The 19,880-nt window shown below is 38.9% G+C and overlaps 1 protein-coding gene across 1 annotated transcript in view; it reads left to right on the forward strand.

Annotated features, from left to right (window-relative positions):
- The window catches only part of LOC145412836 (WD repeat, SAM and U-box domain-containing protein 1-like), a 49,346-nt gene extending 38,533 nt beyond the window's left edge, over window positions 1-10,813 (forward strand). Inside the window, 4 exon segments of the mRNA XM_080282627.1 lie at window positions 3,636-3,908; window positions 7,440-7,587; window positions 8,722-8,877; window positions 10,532-10,813. Of these exon segments, the coding sequence (XP_080138753.1) occupies window positions 3,636-3,908; window positions 7,440-7,587; window positions 8,722-8,877; window positions 10,532-10,686 (732 nt within the window). The 3' untranslated portion in view covers window positions 10,687-10,813.
- The last annotated feature ends 9,067 nt before the right edge of the window (window positions 10,814-19,880 follow it).

The raw sequence follows: 19,880 nt of genomic DNA on the forward strand, positions 1-19,880 counted from the left end.
GTGATCAGCCAATGGCAGGCTTTCCTTTTTTTTGAAGATGAATAAAAGTATTTAGTGTGTATTCCTCATTTTTTAAGGTTTAATCAAAACTCTTATCAAAAGTGTGTTTTTATTTGTCTTTGTTGGTGGTTTATTGAGATTATAAAAGAGCAGACAGACCATCATAGTAATATTTGTAAAAGAACAAAATACTGTATATCTTTTGATATGTTGATAAAAATCAGAAACCACAGACACTGCATCATCATTGTCGGCAGAAACCAGCTCAGGTGCACGATAACATTGTTTTGGGGGCAAAAAATGTGCTGTAAGGACAGGAGTGCAGATTTTCGTCTTGCAGTGATAATGAAGACCGCTATAACTAATTGTGCTGTAACCAAGGGGTTACTGTGTGTATGTGTGTGGAGAGAGAGAGAGAGAGAGAGATCTGGTTTCTATAAGCCAAAAGCTCAATAAATCCAAGGATCCCTACCCCTGAGGTGGGAATTCATGCACATGTTTGAAAATAAATGAGTACAATATTATATCTTCTCTGTTTATCTATAGCCATATGCCGTAATTCTGTAATGGGTGGCCATTTGACTCTGAGGTAGTTGTTTTATGGGGAAGGGCACTAATTCTCTGCCAACCCATTTTGTCGACGCAGGGAACAGGTGTGAGTTGATTATATGGTTACCATCTGGTGATATTATTTGAGGGTTTTATGTGGAAAGAAAAAGCTTTGGTGGCTGTTAGCTTCTGATTCTTCTTTGTTTATTTAAAAAAAATTAAGGCCTCCTCTCTTAAGAATCGCTGTGCAGTATTTAGGTCAGCCATTATGTACCCTGATTGTTTTTTACATTATTGACTGGAAGCTTAACCAAGAGCCAGAACCAGCAATTTAATTAATTCCATTAGTTGCTGGAAACTGGTGAAAAAAAAAAAAAAAATAGCCTCAGATGTGTGAGAAGACATGTACAGTCATGCCTTTGTATGTGATGGAGTTGTCAATTGAACTCATTGCCTAATAATTTATTGTATGTTGAGGTTGACAACATGGGTTCAGTGGGGTTAGGGAGGGAGCCAAGGACCACAAAACCCTTAAAAAAAAAAAAAAAAAAAAAAAAAAAAAAAAATTAGGCTTGCCTCTCAGCACCTTCAGGAGCACTAGGGGTAGCATCTTTGCCAGACAAGATTTCCAGTTCACAAGTTGCAGTATTTCACATACTGAAAAGTTACCACTCCACTTGTATCTCATACTGTACTATTCATTGTGCACCTGCACTGTTATGTGGCGATAGCAGTGGTGTTTCAGTGGCCCTGCATGCATGAAATGTAACAAAAGGGAGACAATTACAGCAAAGGAAAATGCTGAGTGACCATTTTGGCTCAAATGGTTGACTGTTGGCTAGTGCAGGAGGGACTGTGTATGCACAGGTTTGTCATATGTGTCCACCACAGTTATTGTATAAACGAATTTTGCCGTCATTATTGTGAAACTGGGTTTAACTTTAGGTTCATCATTCTGTCGATTTATTCCACACCGATCTGACAGATAGCAGAAACTGACTGTATATATGTGTGTGTGAGCCCCATCCCTGCAGTAACTCTACGCCTGTAGTCGCGGCGTGCAAGTCTGAAGGTGTCATTATCGTGCCCTGGCAACCTACCCATCAACAGTGCGTTCGATTTCGTGTATAATATGTTCTATTTATCTGTCTGTCTATTGCCAGACACCTTAATTCCTTATACGAGGTGACCACAAACAAATCGCCTCCATGTCACGCTGTCCCCCTCCATTTTACTGCCCTGCTCCCAATTCACTCCCCCCTCCCTCATATAGCTCTCCACTCCATCCCTCCATCTCATCCTTGGCCTTCCCCTCTCTCTCTCCCCCTCCACCTCACTCAGATACATTCTCCTCATCAGTCTCTCACTCTCCATCCTCTCCACATGGCCAAACCACCTCAGTGCGTTTCTCTAACACTTCCTATCACATTCACATCCACACCAAAATGTTCTTTCACATCCTCATTTGTCAGTCTGTCTCTCCATGTGACTCCACAGGCTCCTCTCAAATAACTCATTTCCACTGCTCTCACTCTTGACTTGTGTCCCCCAATATGTTCATGTATAATAATATTTGTGTGTAATATATTCGTGTATAATATGAAACGAAATCAGATGCACTGTTGACTGGTAGATTGGCAGGATACGATAATGAGACCTTCAGACTCGTCCGCCGCGACTGTAGCATCATCAAGTGTGAACAGTATTTGTACTTGCTTGCTGGCACCAGGTGTTCCTCAAAATAGCATACCACAAAATGAAGTGTATGCACTATTATAAATTGAATTACTGTATATAATAATGGTTATATAGCCCATTTTTTTAGCACATCATATTAAAATTAGCTCCGAGAACATAAAATTAAATGTTGCTGTATGGTCAACTGCATCACAAAGGTTATAAAAGGTACAGCCTTACTGTTTTCTCTACTCTCAAAAGATGCACCACTTCTGAGGACAGCAGCCTTGCTCTCCTAACAGACCTCCCTTGCACTGCCAGGTCAAGAACCACTGTATACTGTAGTTATGGCAGAGTTAAAAGTGTACATGTGATGGGTAAACAGAGGTAATGAACGACAGAAGGGAGTAGCAGTTGGAAAGAGAGTGGAATTGCTGTAGGAGGAAGACTAAACGTGTTGAATATAAGAAGCCGTTGGGTAGGTACGGTTATGAATGTATGGCAGAGGTGGGAAGTGTGTGTGTGTGTGTGTGTGTTTGTTGGTCAGTTGGTTGGTTGGTTTAAAGTGTTCCAAAAGAAATTCATGCAGCATGTGAGATAGTGTGTGGGGTTGCTGCATTTTAGAATGAAATGAAATGAGCTGTGAAAAAGAAAAAAGCATATAATGACTGGATGGGAAATCGAGGAATTGTGAATGTGGAAAGATGAAAGAGAAACCAGCATGTTGACAAAAGGTGAGACGTGAGGAAAGGTCAATCTGGAGAAGGACTGGAGAGGCCTCGTGTCATTTGATGGACCTTTTCAGGGTGCTGCCGATGATGATGATGAATACATGCAATACCTGTATCACTTCGATCCTTCATTCATTATTAAGCATCCATAACAATTTTTACTGGTAATTTAAAGTAAGTCATTGAAGTTACATATGCAGAACACAAAAATTTGTTACTTTATAATTGTTAATATTATTATTATTATCCATCCATCCATCATCCAATCCTGTGCCACCCCATAAGGAGCGTAGGAACCCGGGGCTAGGCAAGTTGGTCCTGACATTTAAAATGAGAGTGACCAGCCTCACTCATCCCTGAGTGGCATTATGTGAGTAATAAACCCCAACCACTCCTTGGGTACAAGCCTACATTATTATTATTGTTATTATTATTTTTATTATTATTATTATTGTTGTTGTTTTTATTAATTTTTGTAAGGAGTGTGACTCATTCACATAGGCAAACTTTGTGTGTCTCATTCTGTCCTTTTTTTTTTTTTTTTTTTTTTTTTTTTTTTTTTTTTTTTTTTAAACTCTACCTCATCCCACCTTAGAGTGGGAAAATGATGATGATGATGATGATGATAATGATGATCAGAGGATGATATACAGTATGTAAATCTATTATTGTCTGCAGATGAGATTGACAGCTGTGGGTGTGCTTGAAGGTCACAAGCGGTATGTTACATGCTGTGCTCTAAGTGATGATGGAGCATTAGTGGCAGCTGGCAGCGGTGACCGAGCAGTTAATGTCTGGCGGATTGATGCAGCATCTACTGCTGCTCTTAAGCAGCAGCAGCAGCAACAACAGCAACAACAGCAGCAGCAACCAACAGTACCAGGACATAAGCAAGGGAGCACCAAGAAGTTGGTCAGGTTCCCCTCACAGAGATTCAGGGAAAATATTAAAGTGAGTGGCTTCTTCTCTCTTCATTTTTTTTTTTCAGCATTTATTAGCCTTACATGATTACAGGTTTATGAATGAGTGGTTTGAACATTGGATTAAAGTGTAGTGATTTTTTTAAAAATTCATACTCTGTCATCTCTGACGTAAATCTTGAACCTGTAAGTATGCTGTGTGATGTGGAGTCGATGAATACGATGAACCGAAAAACACTGAGATGGTATGAATATGTGGGCAGAATGTTAGAAAATGAATGACAAAGAGATTGTTTAACCCCTTCCCGCTGGCTGACATCAGTCAGTATGTAATGGGTTAGTACCAGAGAGATGTAGCAGTATGTGAGGCAGACTGCCAAATGTGGCAGACATTGATTTTTTTTTTTTTTTTTTTTTTTTTTTTTTTTTTTGGCAGGGTCAGCCAGGTTAGTATAGCAGTTTTGGAAAAATTTTGGAGAAGCATCAGCGGAGTCTTTGGGGGAGTTCTGTTGTTGGGAGAGTTTTGTTATGTAAGTGTTAAGATCTGTGCTGAGATGGAACAGAGGCAAGCTCTGTTGTACGATGTGGAAGTGGTTGAAGGAAGTTCAGGGAACTGTTACCTCTCCTGACAATGAAGAGTATCTCACATTCCACATAGAGCAGACTGTGTTTTGCTTGTTTGAGAAATATGATGTTTTATGGAAGTGAAACATGACCAGTGAAGGAATTGACATTGGGATACAGGAATATACCTAGGTGAGAATGGCTAGATCGATAAACAATGCAACTTTCAGGGACAGAGTTATTTGTAGTGAAAAAGTGGGTTGCTTTATATCACAGTGTACTGAGAATGGGGCAGTGTAGATTATTTGGGTATGTAGAGTGAATGGGGAAGGATAAGTGAGTGAAGAGTGTCAACACCATGAATATGGATGAGAGAGCTCAAAGGTGCCAGCCAAAGAAGATATGGGGGAAGGTATTATATTATGACCTACCAGACACAGGACTGTTAACCTTAACCGCGGGGCGTCACTTTTGTGATGCTTGGGAGCAAGGGATCATACCGCGGGCATCACTTTTGCGATTCTGTGTTATTTTGAATTCCCCTGGGCTTTCAAGTGGTAGCTTGTATCATCTATCAGTACTGCTAATGTCCAACACTAGTCAGCACTCCTAATCTCATCTGTACTCCCATCCATTGTTGAAAATTTAGCCATTTCTCCCCGTTCTTGACTCCTCTCCCTACCTTCCCTCCATTACCCTCTCCTCTCGCCTGCCCGGCCGTGCTGCGCTAAGTAAATCTTCCCTGGAATTTTCCACTGATTTCATCCATTGAAGTTCTATGCCCTATTCTTATACCAAATAATATATACCAAAAAGAAATAAGGTAAGTGAGAGTGCCATACACCTGGAATTGGCTAATTATCACCTGACAACACCTCACGTGCATTCGTTCGCTAATTTTCGCTGTTTATTTCCCCTTGAAATATGCCGTATAATCTATTCTTGTACCAAAAATATATATAAGGAGGGAAGGGAGAAGACTAAGTGATATTTACATTCACCTGGAACTACCTAATTTATAATGTATTGTCTAGATATCCTGCCAATCATTTCACTGCTATATATTAGCAGCTGTCAAGAGGCTGACGTTGGCAGTAATGCATTTCCCTAGGTAGGCCACCCCGGCCCACCCCTATCAGTTCACGGTCATCTTCCAAGGTGAAGGTACGTCTGTTTGCTCCTGCTAACTTCAGCCACTTTTTACCCCCATGCAAAGGGCCCTGTGACCTTTACCCGCTACTAAACCTCGTGTGGAAAGAGGTAAAGGGCTGACAATTGAAAGAGAGTGACTACGATCTTTCTGTTGAGTAAAATAGTGCAAGTGGAATTGTAAATAATGTGTAAACAGCAAGTAAAGCAATGACTGTATGTATCCCCCCTACAATATGTCTACCCCCGATGTATATATGCCCCCCCCCCAATGTATTGATTTCTGTATGGTTATTTGGCAGAAATAATGTATTTTCAAAAATTTTCCTATTTTTGTTCTTACGCTAAGGGTGACTTTTTACATTTTTGACGGTCGATAGTGCGGTAACCATTAGACCTATCTATCTATTGCCAGATGCCAAAATCTCATAAGGGGTGGCCACAAACAAATTGCCTTCATGTTGCCCTCTCCCCCGCCATTTCACTGCCCTGCTTACAGCTCACACACCCCCTCTCTCATATACTTCTCCACTCCATCCCTCCATCTCATCCTTGGCCTCCCCCTTCCTCTCCCCCCTTCCATCTCACTCAGATACACTCAGGGGCGCACCCAGAAATTTTCTAAGGGGGGGTCCCGTAGTGAGGTGAGATCAGGTAAACTGATAATTACAGGGAGGTCACATGCAGGTTTAGAGTCAGGGAGCTGCTGGCTCATGTGTTACTCTTTGTTTGTACTTGCCAATTTTTCATGTTTTGCTGTTATCAAAATAATTATATATATATTTTTATAGAACCCCGAAAGTTAAGGGGGGGGCCCAGGCCCGGTGCCCCCCCCACCCCCGGTGCGCCCCAGGATACACTCTCCTCGTCAGTCTCTCACTCTCCATCCTCTCCACATGGCCAAACACCTCAGTGTGTTTCTCCTAACGCTTCCTGTCACATCCACACCACAACGCTTCTTCACTTCCTCATTTGTCAGTCTGTCTCTCCATGTGACTCCACAGGCTCCTCTCAAATAACTTATTTCCACTGCTCTCACTCTTGACTTCTGTCCCTCTAACAGGGTCCAAGCATCACTTCCATACGTTGGAGATGGTATCACAATACTGTCATATACAGTGTAGTAACTTTTTCACTTCCATGCTCACTTCCCTGTTTCTTATCACTGCTTTCAAGGAACCAGCAACCTTTCTTCCTTGTACTTTTTCAAGCACTTCACCCTCTCAACTTCCATCCTTACTCATCACACTACCCAAGTTATTAAATGCACTCACATTATTTCCATATCCTCCGCATCCATCCTCACAGTACATTCACTGACTTCACTTCTCTCAAAGACATATAAGAGTGAAATATACATTTTTAGGTGTGTAAATTCAAGCTCTTGAAATCTATAAGACCAGAATTTATCTTCCTGAAAGATGAGAAATTGGACATGAAATGCGAGTCAGGGTGGGAGATTTGCAGTCTTTGGGGGTTAATACAGTACTGTGATATGACTTACATGATGTTATATCGCTAATTCTCCTACACCTTATAGACTGGAGCAGTGACGATGTACGTGGGCTGCTGGTCAGGGTGGGAGATTTGCAGTCTTTGGGGGTTAATACAGTACTGTGATATGACTTACATGATGTTATATCGCTAATTCTCCTACACCTTATAGACTGGAGCAGTGACGATGTACGTGGGCTGCTGGTGGAGCAGGACCTAGCAAAGCACCCACATAACTTCACTTCCATACTGTTGATGGCTGTGAACTGTTGGCTCTCAAACAATATTTCTATGTACTAGGTTAACACATTTAATACAGTACTTACATAATGTAATATTGCTAATTCCTCTGCAGCTTATAGACTGGAGCAGTGAAGATGTGTGTGGGTGGCTGGTGGAGCAGGGTCTGGCAGAGTACTCACATAACTTCCGCTCCCATGCTATTGATGGCCGTGAACTGTTGACCATCACTGATGAAGTACTGGAGCACAAACTTGGTGTTGGTAGGTAATAGTTGGTGTTGGTAGGTCAGACTTGGATTGAAGGTATTGAATTTCATTTTCAGTAAGTAGCTACCTTATTACTGCCTCCAAAATCCTTTTAGAGATCTTTTAGGGAGTGTGTGTTGAAGATGATACTAGTTTGATGGAGGATTGGCTTTTGCAATATGTATTAATAGTAATCTTTCATTCAGTTTGTTATGTAAATTTTATGGAAGTAGCTTTATACACTTACATTCCTCATCATAGGAAAATTCTGTGCTAGGTGAGAGATAACCTCCATTATCAACACTTTCACATGTGTGATGAACATAAAACTGCAGTTGCCCAGTAACCCTGACAGTAGCTGCCTTTTGCAGTGCCGGTTTAAATTAATGCTGTTTGTTTCAACAATTATTGAAATAACCTGCTACCAGTAATTGTAACTACAGATTGCTTGCCACAGTGCAGATATTGCTGTATATCTCACAAAGATTGTAGAAAATCCACCTGTGGCAGTACTATGTGTAAACATGTATGTGGTCTGGTGGCTTCCCACACTTAGCTCCAGTATTCTTCAGTTTTTGGTTATGATTGGTTTGCCACTATGCTTTCCCAGTACCATACTTGAGGCATGCTGTCATGCCACTGCAACCATAAGGAAAACCAAAAAGTGCCAGACAAGAAAACACGAGATTTTACAGTTGATAGAGAGTCGAGAGAAGACCCATTTTATGTCTAATTTATTTGGGATAAATGAATGCACCATCAGAGGTATGAAGGCTGTTGCCATCAGATTCAAGAAATCCAGGAGTTCATATATAATCAGTTCTTATAAGGCTGTCGTGCTTACTCCAAACCCCTTACTGTCAAAGATGGATTTACTCATGCTGTTGTACATCAAGTTCTCAGCACCATGCACCCATCATAGGAGCAACTATAAAGAGCTCATGAGACAGCCATATAAGGGTAATTTTTTACCTACAGTCGATGGTTCTGCTTGGTCAGATGGACTGGGTTGAGCAACAACAACAACAGCTATATTTTATGGTTGTGGATCTTGTGTAAAGCATCCCCTTGTGCATATTAATCACATTACGTTATAGATTTCCATTCACAGAAGCTTATCTTAATTCAGTCTTTTCATGTCCATGACAGATGCTCTTGGCCACAGAAACAAGATATTGCGTCTGGTGAGCAAAGCAGGAGCACAGGACCCTCAGGCCAAAACCCAAACTGCCCCCAATGCACCTCCAGATGAATTCCTCTGCCCCATCACCCAGGAGCTCATCAAAGATCCTGTTCTCTGTGCTGGTTAGACCTGAGTGTTCTGTATCTGTCATGCTTTTTTTTTTCTTTTCATTTCCTCAAGTTCTGCCAAGCATCCTGTTCTCTGTGTTGGTTAGACCTGAAGTGCACCGTCTCCTTCTTGCTGTGCTGTCTGCCTGTATTCTGTTGCTTTTATCTGTTATTGTATTGTCCATTTCCATTCTCTTGTGCCAAGAATCCAGTTCTCTGTGCTAGTGAGACTCAAAGTGTGCCGTCTCTCTTGCTATGCTGTCTGCTAATAATCTGTTCTTTTATTCATTATTGTGTTATGTCTTTTCCAGTTGTTTTCTCATAGATCCAGGTCTTTGTGCTGGCTAGACTCTGATTGAGGTGTTTTCTTGTATTCTGTTCCTTTATCCATTTTTGTATTGTGTGTTTCCCAGTTTTTTGTCAAGGATACAGGTCCTTGTGGTGACTAGACACTGACTGGTGTTTCTTGCCTGTGCCCTGCAGTGCTGTGTACCTGTATTCTGTTCCTTTACCCATTATTGTATTTTGTGTTTCTCAGTTGTTTTGTCTTGGCTCCAGGTTTTTGTGCTGGTTTGACTCTGAATGTGCATACTCCCTTCTGTTGTTTTCATGTATTATGGTTCCTTTATCCATTACTTTATGGTGCATTTCCCACTTGTTTTGTTCCTCACCTCATGTGTTATATTGCCTTTTTTTTTTTTTTTTTTTTTTTTTTTTTACATGAAGGTAAGCTTTCTCTTTGCTGTCGGGCCCCTCTTCTCTTCTATGCCATCCACTTTTCTTTTTTTAGCTTATTATTATTAGCTGTGTTGTTTTGTTTGATTTTGCTTGTAGATTTACAAGATATATATATATATATATATATATATATATATATATATATATATAAAGTGGTAGGTGGGGGTGCTCACCATCCACTCACTCGATGTAGTGCTGCTCTTAGGTGTCTGCCCTTTTCTCTCCTCCCTCTTTTCCTTCCTTCCTCTTCTGTCTTTCTTTACGTCACACTTTCCTCATCCTTCTGCCTACAGGTGACTTTACACTCCCTCTTTTGTCTTTCCTTTCTTCATTCTTTCCTGTTCCTTCTGCCTGTGGGTGACTCTACACTGAGTGACAAGCCAAATGGTTTCCTGTTCACCAGGAAACCATTTACTACGCTCGGTGGTAACCATATAACCAAATTATGGTACCTGGTGGTTTAGTGGGTAATTGCAGCACTCCAATTGGATTTAGCTGGTGAAGGTTTATATCCGAAGGGTGGTTGGGGTTATTGCTCACAGAATGCCACTCAGGGATGAGTGAGGCTGGTCACTCTCATCTTAAATGTCAGGACCAACTTGCCTAGCCCCGGGCTCTTATGCTTCTCATGGGGCAACGTAGGATTGGATGATGGATGGATGTACATATATATATATATATATATATATATATATATTGGATGAGGGATGGATGGATATATATATATATATTGGATGATGGATGGATGGATATATATATATATATATATATATATATATATATATATATTGGATGATGGATGGATGTATATATATATATATTTAAATATACAGTAAAAGTCACTGCAGCTCCAAGTTCCCCATTTTATGTGTTTCTCCAGTTTTGGTTGAAACTATCAGCCATGTTTTACTCAGGCACTCCTGAATTTCAGATGGTTTTACATACGAGCGTGTGGCTATGGAGGCGTGGCTCGCGAGTGGCAAGCGCACCAGCCCCATGACCAATGAGCGCCTCCCACACCTCACACTGACACCCAACCGCACACTTCGAACTCTGATCCAGAGGTACAAGGAGGAGAACATGTGACATCCATGCTTACAGGTGTCCATGTTTTTGTGGTGGTTCAGAAGCAATAAAGACTGGGTATGGAAAGAGGTTGGGGAAGAGTGGAAAGAAGCTACAGAGATTAATTTGGGGGCTGTTAGCAAGAAAATGAAAGGTACTGGGAAGGGTTTTAGGGATGCTGCTGGGTACAAACAAGGTCCCGTTTTTAAGTGGAGGGATTTTAATGGTAACTGGAAGGGGCTTATTGCAGGTTGGAAAGGGTTAGTTTGTGTGGGGTATTTGTCTTTGTTTTTTGTGCTGCTAGCATACAGAACTGAAATGAAAAAATGTCCTCTGATATTCTTTTGTAGGTAAATCAAAATGCAAGGATTAGTTTTGATTTATTGTCAGGTCTTGGAAACACAGACTTGCTTGAATGAACTAATCACAGAAACACAGTTCACTTGTAAAACAAGCCAGTAGTAAATAAAGGTTGCCTAGCATTTGTGATAGTTTAAGGAACTGATGACTTTCAGTTTCAAAAGGCATGTTATTGTTTCTGTGCACACTCCATCACATATCACAGTGATATAACAGCAGAATAAGAAACCCATCAGGAATCAAAGATGTATTCCAGTTTATAGCATCATACGATAAATATCACTTTATGAACTTGGGCCTAACAGAGCTAGACTCCTGATAGAGTTTCTGGTTCTCAGTTACACATAGAAATGGGTATTGACCTTTTCAGTGGTTCACGTTTCTAAACATTGGTGCTAAGTCAGGAAGGATTTCAAAATATACCATAGTTAATGCTGTTTGAATGGTATAATTGCATCATTTTTGAAAACTTAGAAACATGTAAACTTTAATCCTGTTACATCGTATACCATACAGCACTTTTTGTGTACTCCTGAAAGGGCAAACCTACTGGTATGTGACCTTCAAAAAAGGCATATTGTGTCACTGCAGGGATGAAGCTCAGCACTCGTGCACATTTGGTGTCCCTTCACAAGTCTTTGATCATCCAACAACATATAATCACTAGTAATAATTCATGTCAGATTGTGAAGAAACTGTTGATGTATTTTTAGCCTTGGATTAAAGCAGTATCCTTTGTTTCAAAAGCACTTATATTTATTACTGTTGTTATAGCATAGTGTCAATGTGTAGTAGATGTTTTTGTATATTTATATATTTATTTTATATATTAGAATATTATTTTCCTGATACATACAGTACTTATGAAGGGAATACTGTTCCATTTTTTAAATGTTATTGATTCACATATATCATGCTGTTGAATTATTTAACTTCTAATGGAGAAAAAGCAAAAGTTTTCTTCAGCTATTGTCATAGTTAATCGGATTTACTAATAATATTGTATTTTAGTTACAGCCTGTATATCACCTGTGATACCTTAAGCATATTTTTGTTTATGCTTCACTAATACCAGTAAATTTAACAATATCATTTTCTGTTTTGGCTACGCAGGTGATCAGTTAAAAGTGGTGTCTTGCATCACCACTCCAGAGATCTCCGTCCACTTCCTAGCCAATAAGTTGCAAAATAAAAAAAAATAAAATGCAATTCTGTAATACAGTACTAATAAGTGTAGAAAAAAAAAGTTTCTAATAACTGTAGAAAAAAAAAAAAGTTTCCTAAGGCCTTCAGCTCACTTTTGTATCTTTGGATAAACAACAGAGGAATTAAAATCCAATACTGTTGTGTGTTTGTAAAGCTTAAGTATGAGGTAAGAGATGAATGTTGTTGCTGATGGGAGTTAGGGAGTATAGCTTTTTTAACACTGGATTCCATTATGTGCAGCTGGAGTTACCTACCTTCAGTTTTGCAGTAAGTATAGGTGAAACTCTTGTCTCACTGGGACTTATTAAATTGTAACTGTTGTAACACTCTTAGGCTGCTATGACTTGCACTCAGCTGGATATAGCTAATAATCTAGTGGTAGCTGGAATGAAATAATGAGTTGCTCTGACCATGAGAGTGTAACTGTACTCTTTTCTCCATTCTCCTCCCAATAATATCAAGTGTTTTCTTTAAATATTTCATTACACTTAGTTAATTCTTTATCTAATTACCTATTCTGTGATTTTCTTGTACAATATTATTTACACATCTCCAACCCCAGTGTGTGTGCAAGCATTTTTTCTGTATAAAATTTTATATTGCATAAACTATGTGCAAATGTGTTTGTATGTGTATACAGTAATAGGAAGTGCTGTGCGTGATGGTAGCTAGAGTTTTAATCAATTTGTTATTTAGACCTCACACATTCACAGCTTTAATTAGATTTTTTTTTTTTTTTTTACATAAAAGATTAGATCTATATCTCTCAGACACAGTTGACTTTTTCTTTTTTATGTATATGTAAATGTCTGTAGTGTAATCGTTCATCAGACGGTATGGGTATTAAATTCCCATAAGCTTGTTAAAAAAATTAATGTAAAGGTTAGGTATAGAGGGAAGTAAATACTTATAACACTTCACTTTTAACTTGTATAGAATTTTGAGAGGCAAACTAAAAACAGATTTCCCTATATTCTTTGTTGGTGTGTTGGTGTTGTGGCATTATCAATGGTGTGTCTAAGAACTGTTATACTGTCTAGTCATGGGTTTTCATCATGCCCCTCAGGTTTACATCAGGATGACCACTTTCATCCTGTAGATGATTTTCAACCGGAATATGACTGTATGGTTCTCTGGGCCTGCAGAGTGAAGCACATTGTGATTGTAAACTTGATGGATAACCATGCAATATGCTTTCATTGTTGGTCCCTGTTCTTCTTTGTAAGTTCGTGATGATAACAATATACAGTATATCTATCTATCTATCTAGACACACACACACACACACACATATATATATATATATATATATATATACAGTAAACCCTCTCTAATTTGAACCCAAATAATTCGGAAATCGGTTAATTAGGGTCTTTTTTGACCACCAGACAAATAATTTTAATTCGGATATTATTCAAATTAAGCAAAGCAAATCCAAAAAGGGTTCCAGTGATAAGTGGACTTGAACAGTTTTTGTAGTGATAAGTGTAGTAATAAATGTAATTTTTAAGAACTGTACAGTGCCTTTGGTACAGTTAAGTGTACTGTACTCTACAACTGTGTTGCAAGACTTCATTATCAAAGTTTAACACTATTTTATTTATTGTAATGTGCACTCTGTGAGTATAAAGTAATAATATACTGTACTGTTCAATGTTTTTGTGTAAAAGCCATGTCTTAGCGAGCGTGGGTGTGATTTGGGGATAGGGGCAAGCATGAGTTCCAATAATTTGGATTTTTGGATAATCTGACATAGAGTTCCCCCCAATTAATCAGAATTATAGAGGGTTTATTGTATATCTATATATCCATATATATATATCTATATCTATCTATCTATCTATATATATATACAGTATATATATATATATATATATATATATAGATAGATAGATAGATAGATAGATATAGATATAGTGTAGATAGATTGATAGATATGTATGTACTGTATGGATGGATGGATGAATTAATCTCTATCTATCTATCTATCTATCTATATATATATATATATATATATATATATATATATATATATTCATACATCATCCAATCCTGTGATGCTTCATGAGGAGCATAGGAGCCCAGGGCTAGGCAAGTTGGTTCTGACATTTAAGATGAGAGTGAATTATACTGTGTGTATATATATATATATATATATATATATATATATATATATTAATAATAAATGGTTTTCTGTACACCAGGAAACCATTTACACGGGGGGGTAACCATATAACCAAATTTTGACGCCTGGTGGTTTAATGGGTAATTATGGCGCTCCAGTCAGATTGAGCTGGTGAAGGTTTATATCCAAGGGGTGGTTGGGGTTTATTGCTTACCTAATACCACTCGGGGATGAATGAGGCTTGTCATTCTCATCTTAAATGTCAGGACCAACGTGCCTAGCCCTGGGCTCCTATGCTCCTCATGGGGCAATGTAGGATTGGATGATGGATGGATGGATGTATATATATAGATAGATAGATAGATAGATAGATAGACAGATAGATAGATATAGATATATACACACACACATATTTATAAGGGGTCGTGTGATGTAAGGTGTTCTCACGCCAGATCAAAAAACACCAGAAAACGGGTTCAGATTGCAAGTAGCTAGCATAAGTACAATGTGCAATACAATTTTTTTGAAGGATTTTCAACTGCACTTCCAAAGACAGAAGGTGTTCGCATCCGAGGCCACGTGATAATTGGATGAAAATAGTGTTATCCAACAAAAACACATTTTATGGCCTGTGGTCTGTGAACCTCTTCCGTTGCACGGCCCCTTATATATTCATATATATATATATATATATATATATATATATATATATATATAAAAATAATGTTTTACAGTTGATAAAAAAGCCACTGTATATTATAAATCCAAAGTACCATAGGTAGTTGCATTCAGAGTAGAGTGTGCTATCAAAGATGTCTTGGACAGGCATAATAGTGGAATTGCACTAATTATTTTTCAGTGATCAGTCCCTGATGAAAGAATTAAAATTTACTTATATTAAGTAGCTTGAAGTTAACCTCCATTTCTGTGTTTTTATACTTCTGGATTTAAGAAGCTCATACGATCTTACCCCTAATTTATTTTTCATCTTGACATAGTAATAACAAATTCCCAAATAAGTCTGAGCAGCAGACATTAGATGAGTTGTATAATTATTATGAATAGCATTACCCAGGAACTTCCAGGCAACTGCACATGATGTGTTTAAAGTGAGAAATAATATAATGGTTTATAAGGGAGACTTCCCATATCAGATATGTAAGCCTGGTTCAAGAACTGTATAATACTAGGTCACATTCTGTTTGAAAGCATACCATAGAGAGATTTCATCATTTTCATTTAGATATTCAAGTTCCGGTTTGTACTTCTTGAACCTAGTCATCTGTTGCCAAAATATCTTAGTGTGTATCTTTATTTTTCATAATAGTGATTAATTTTTAGTTGTATGATAGTCCCTAATATAATGCATGTTTATTAGATAGATTTCATTATCAAAACAGTCCATTTATAGAATGTTCATATGTTCCGTAGACAAAAATGTTCTGTAAAGCTTGTGGAATTTTAAATTTTAATAGTGCATGGATGATGATGATGAAATATGTCAAGGGACATTTCTTGTCTGGAGTTGTGTTTCGTGGAAAGCCAAGCATCCCTGGAACAGGATCACACTGTGTACATGCCATTCATATCTCTTTTCATCTTATCAGTGGATGCATTGAAAATTGGTTCTTTCTTAAAATTTCCTTACCATTCAGTACTATACAGCTTTTGTTACAGAACTAACACTGATCAGGATTTTCCAAAAAACTGAAACAGGATCAGTTGCCTTATTACAGGAAAAATAATGGCTTATGTCATCCCATGTAAACTTGATACTGGTCAGTCATACACTTTGTTGAACAAGACAAAGGAGAGCATTTATGGTTGCATCCACCCCAGCCATATTCATCACCCCATCATATCCCCAATATTTTCATTTATTTATTTATATTTGACAGACTGCTAATACCTTCCACCCCCAGCACACACCATATAAGTGTGGTGCTCGTAAAACTCTACAATTGCAAACTTGCTGGATATCATCCTTCTGAAAGGTACAGTGATTCAGACAGTGAGTAATGCAGTTAGGACACACACTGGATTTGGCCATCCCTCCAGTAAAAATCTAGTTTATTCTTGCAATCTGCAGTCTAATATTGCCTTTGTTGTTGTGGCCCCAGGCTCACCTGGATGTGAACCTGGTGGTATGTAGATGGAAGTTACCCCTCTCCCCACAGACCACCATCTTCTTTTGGGGGGATATGGAGGGAAATGAAGGATGTTTGTATGACTATACTGCATGACCACCCACTTATATCAGTGTTGCTGCATGGAGGCATCCCCCTGTAACACCTTAAAATCTGCAAAATCTTTCAGTAGCATCATTCTCAGGATGAAATTCTGTGTGAGAGAAACTGTATTTAAATTGACCCTAAAAATGGTAAGAGGCAGATAGATCACTCTTAAGCTGAATAAAATATCAAACCATCATGTCATCATCATTATCAATCAACATCAGGTATCATCATCATTGTCATCATCATCATCAATCATCAACATCAGGTATTATCATCGTCATCATCACATCATCATCTCCAGTGCTTTCCTGATTCCTAGGAACCCTCCGGTGGGATATGGTTATGACAGAAGAACCTGCAAGATACTTTTCCTCACATACGTCATTGTCATTCTCCATCCTCTTTTATCATTCCCACCAGTATACTTCCTCACTCTTTTCCTCCATATCACATATGGTATTCCTCTACCAACATTACCCTCAGTCCCACTGTTGATTACTTTTTTGTCACTTTGTCTGTGTGCATTCTTTGATTATGCCCATACCAAGGGACACCCCAATGTATTTACCTTGTCCATTCATTAATTCCACATCTGTTGTATGTTCCTTCTTCCCAGATTGCTCATCCTTCCATCCATCCATCATCCAGTCATGTGTTGCCCCATCAGGAGTGTAGAAGTCCATGACTAGGGAATTCAGTCCAGACATTTAAGTGTAGGGATAAATCATTCTTCCCTGAGTAGCATTACGTGAGCATTAATCTCCAGCCATCCCTGAGACTTAAATCCATATCAGCCATATCCAACTGGAGCACCTTAACCCATTAGACCACATTTCATCCAGTTTTTGATACATACAGTACCCAGTAGTTAAATTTCTTTCTTTCACAGTCAGTTCTGCATATGTCTGCAGCTGCTCTGAAGAAAGGTACAAGAATTTCTCATTTACCATGCTTTCACTTAACATGTAATTCAGTATAAAGCTGTTACTCACTGTAGTAACACATCACATACACTAGTATTCACTGTTAAGCAGTCAGGATGTGCTGTGAAGGGTCAGTGTTGTACAGCACACACTAGCACAGACCTCTGTATATCACTCTTTTCCGCAGTTTGTTTATGAACCTAAACATCAGGTACACCCCAGTAGACCCAGTCACAGTGTAAAATCCAGTTAAGTAATTATTTGCTGCCTTTATTATGATTTTTGATGATCATCATCATCATCCTAGAATATTATCATTCTTGCTGGGGCACAACTCTTACTGTACATTTTCAGTCAGCACTGTAGTTTTCAGGAAGACATTTTCAGTGTTCAGTGAGGATTTATTGTATTTCTACAGATTATACCGTGCTTTAAAAAATTATTTATTTTCAAACATTGTCCATATTTCATTTCCCTACAAAAGTGGTGATAGTCATACACTTTAATGCAGAGTACTTTACATCTCCATGCTAACCATCATACCCTTGAGAATACCATCAAGTTTTCATGTTACTCTTTTCCATTGAGTTCCTTTCAGTTCCTTGATTACCAGTACTCCATGAACAGACACATTAAGCATCCAAGATGAAGCAGTACATACCTGTCTTATACCTGGTAGATGGTGGCGACCATCATTCACTCACTTGATGAACTTCAGCCTACTTCTTCCTTCACCTTTATCATTCTTTTTTTTTTTTTTTCCCTACTCTCTTCCTATGTCTCCCATCCTTCCTGCCACGCTTTATTACACTTCTTTCCACTTCAGGTGGCCCTATTCTGAGTGACAAGCCTAATGGTTTCCTGTAACCCAGGAAATTGTGTACAGTGCTGGGTGGTAACCATGTAACCAAATAATGGGCTGATATGGACCCTACCATGGTGCCCCTGTTAACTGGATGGAGAGAGACAAATACAGCTTCCATCCGGGAACCAAACCTCCACACTCCTTCCTTACGCCTCACTGTGGCAAGGCACTGTCAACCACAAGGTAATATTGGTTCACTGCTTGGGACGACCCTGTAGGGTCGGTTGCTTGCCTATGATTGATGGGTCTGTTAGACCCGATAGACCAGGGTTGCTCTACAACAGCACCTGCATTAATACAGTACCAAAAGTACAGTATCACCTTCTTCACCTTCCTGCATGCATTACTGCCCTCATAAAATGATTATAAAGACCTTAACAAATTCCTTCCTGTACCAGATATGCCTGGTACACCCCATTAACCCTCTCAGTCCACTCTGTCATCAGCTTTCTCATAATCCAGGAATGCAAAATGCAGTTTATTTTTTGTAGTAATGTCCTCATTTTAACTATCTGATCTGTAAACCCTCAATTCTGTTGAAATCCACCCACATCCTCACCTACATTTATCACATGTAAGGCTTTGTACCCTCATAGAGTACCCTACCATACATCTTCCCATGTACTGCATGGTCATCAGACTGATCCCTCTCTGATTCTTACACTTTTCCTTACAGTCTTTGCTTTGTACAGAGGAACTATAAATACCTTTCTCTAATCTTCTCATGCATACCCTATATCTTACACTAATTTACATATTTTCTGCATTATACTTAATGTTCCCTCACCACCAAACCACAACATTATGTCAGCATTGCTGTTCACTCGTTACCTTTTGCAACTTCGACCATTTTGTTGCTGTCAGTATTTCCTCTTCAGAACTGTTCCTGAACTAATGATGTATCACCACCACCCATGTCCATGCCACAACAGATATGGTAATTGTGACTCTGCTGTGGCCAGAGTGCTAAAATATTCCCTCCATATCTCGGCTACATCACCTCCATTCTCCAGCACACTACAGTCCTAACTCTCGACTCTGCATGGAATAACAAAATAGTTAAGGGTTATATTACCTTTAGGGGGTTTTATACAGTCAGCTTGCTTGCAGAATAATACCTGTATTTTGGTATGGGCTCACCATTTTTTTATGCACTGTGCATAAAAGGGTCCTTCAGTCATGACCTACTAGCCGAAGTTCCTATTTTCACTGACTGTCTCACCAAATTACCTCTTTCCCTCTCTGTAGCTTTCCAACTTAACAACAGTCAAATGTTTCAACTAGTGTCCCCTTGGCTTGCATGTTCTTTCTACATTTTGCACCCTTGGTCTGGTGTTGATCACTCACATTTTGGCCATTTAACTCTGAGTTATTTGTTTTACGGGGAGGGGCACTAACCCTCCATCAACCCACTTGACACGTAGGGAGCACGTATGATTTGGTTATGTGGTTACCACCCAGCGTTGTAAATGGTTTCTTGGCTTACAGGAAACCATTTG

The sequence above is a fragment of the Coenobita brevimanus genome, chromosome 94, assembly GCF_032717465.1.
Source record: "Coenobita brevimanus isolate Jiangsu-jjx chromosome 94, ASM3271746v2, whole genome shotgun sequence".
In the NCBI taxonomy this organism is placed as follows: domain Eukaryota; kingdom Metazoa; phylum Arthropoda; class Malacostraca; order Decapoda; family Coenobitidae; genus Coenobita; species Coenobita brevimanus.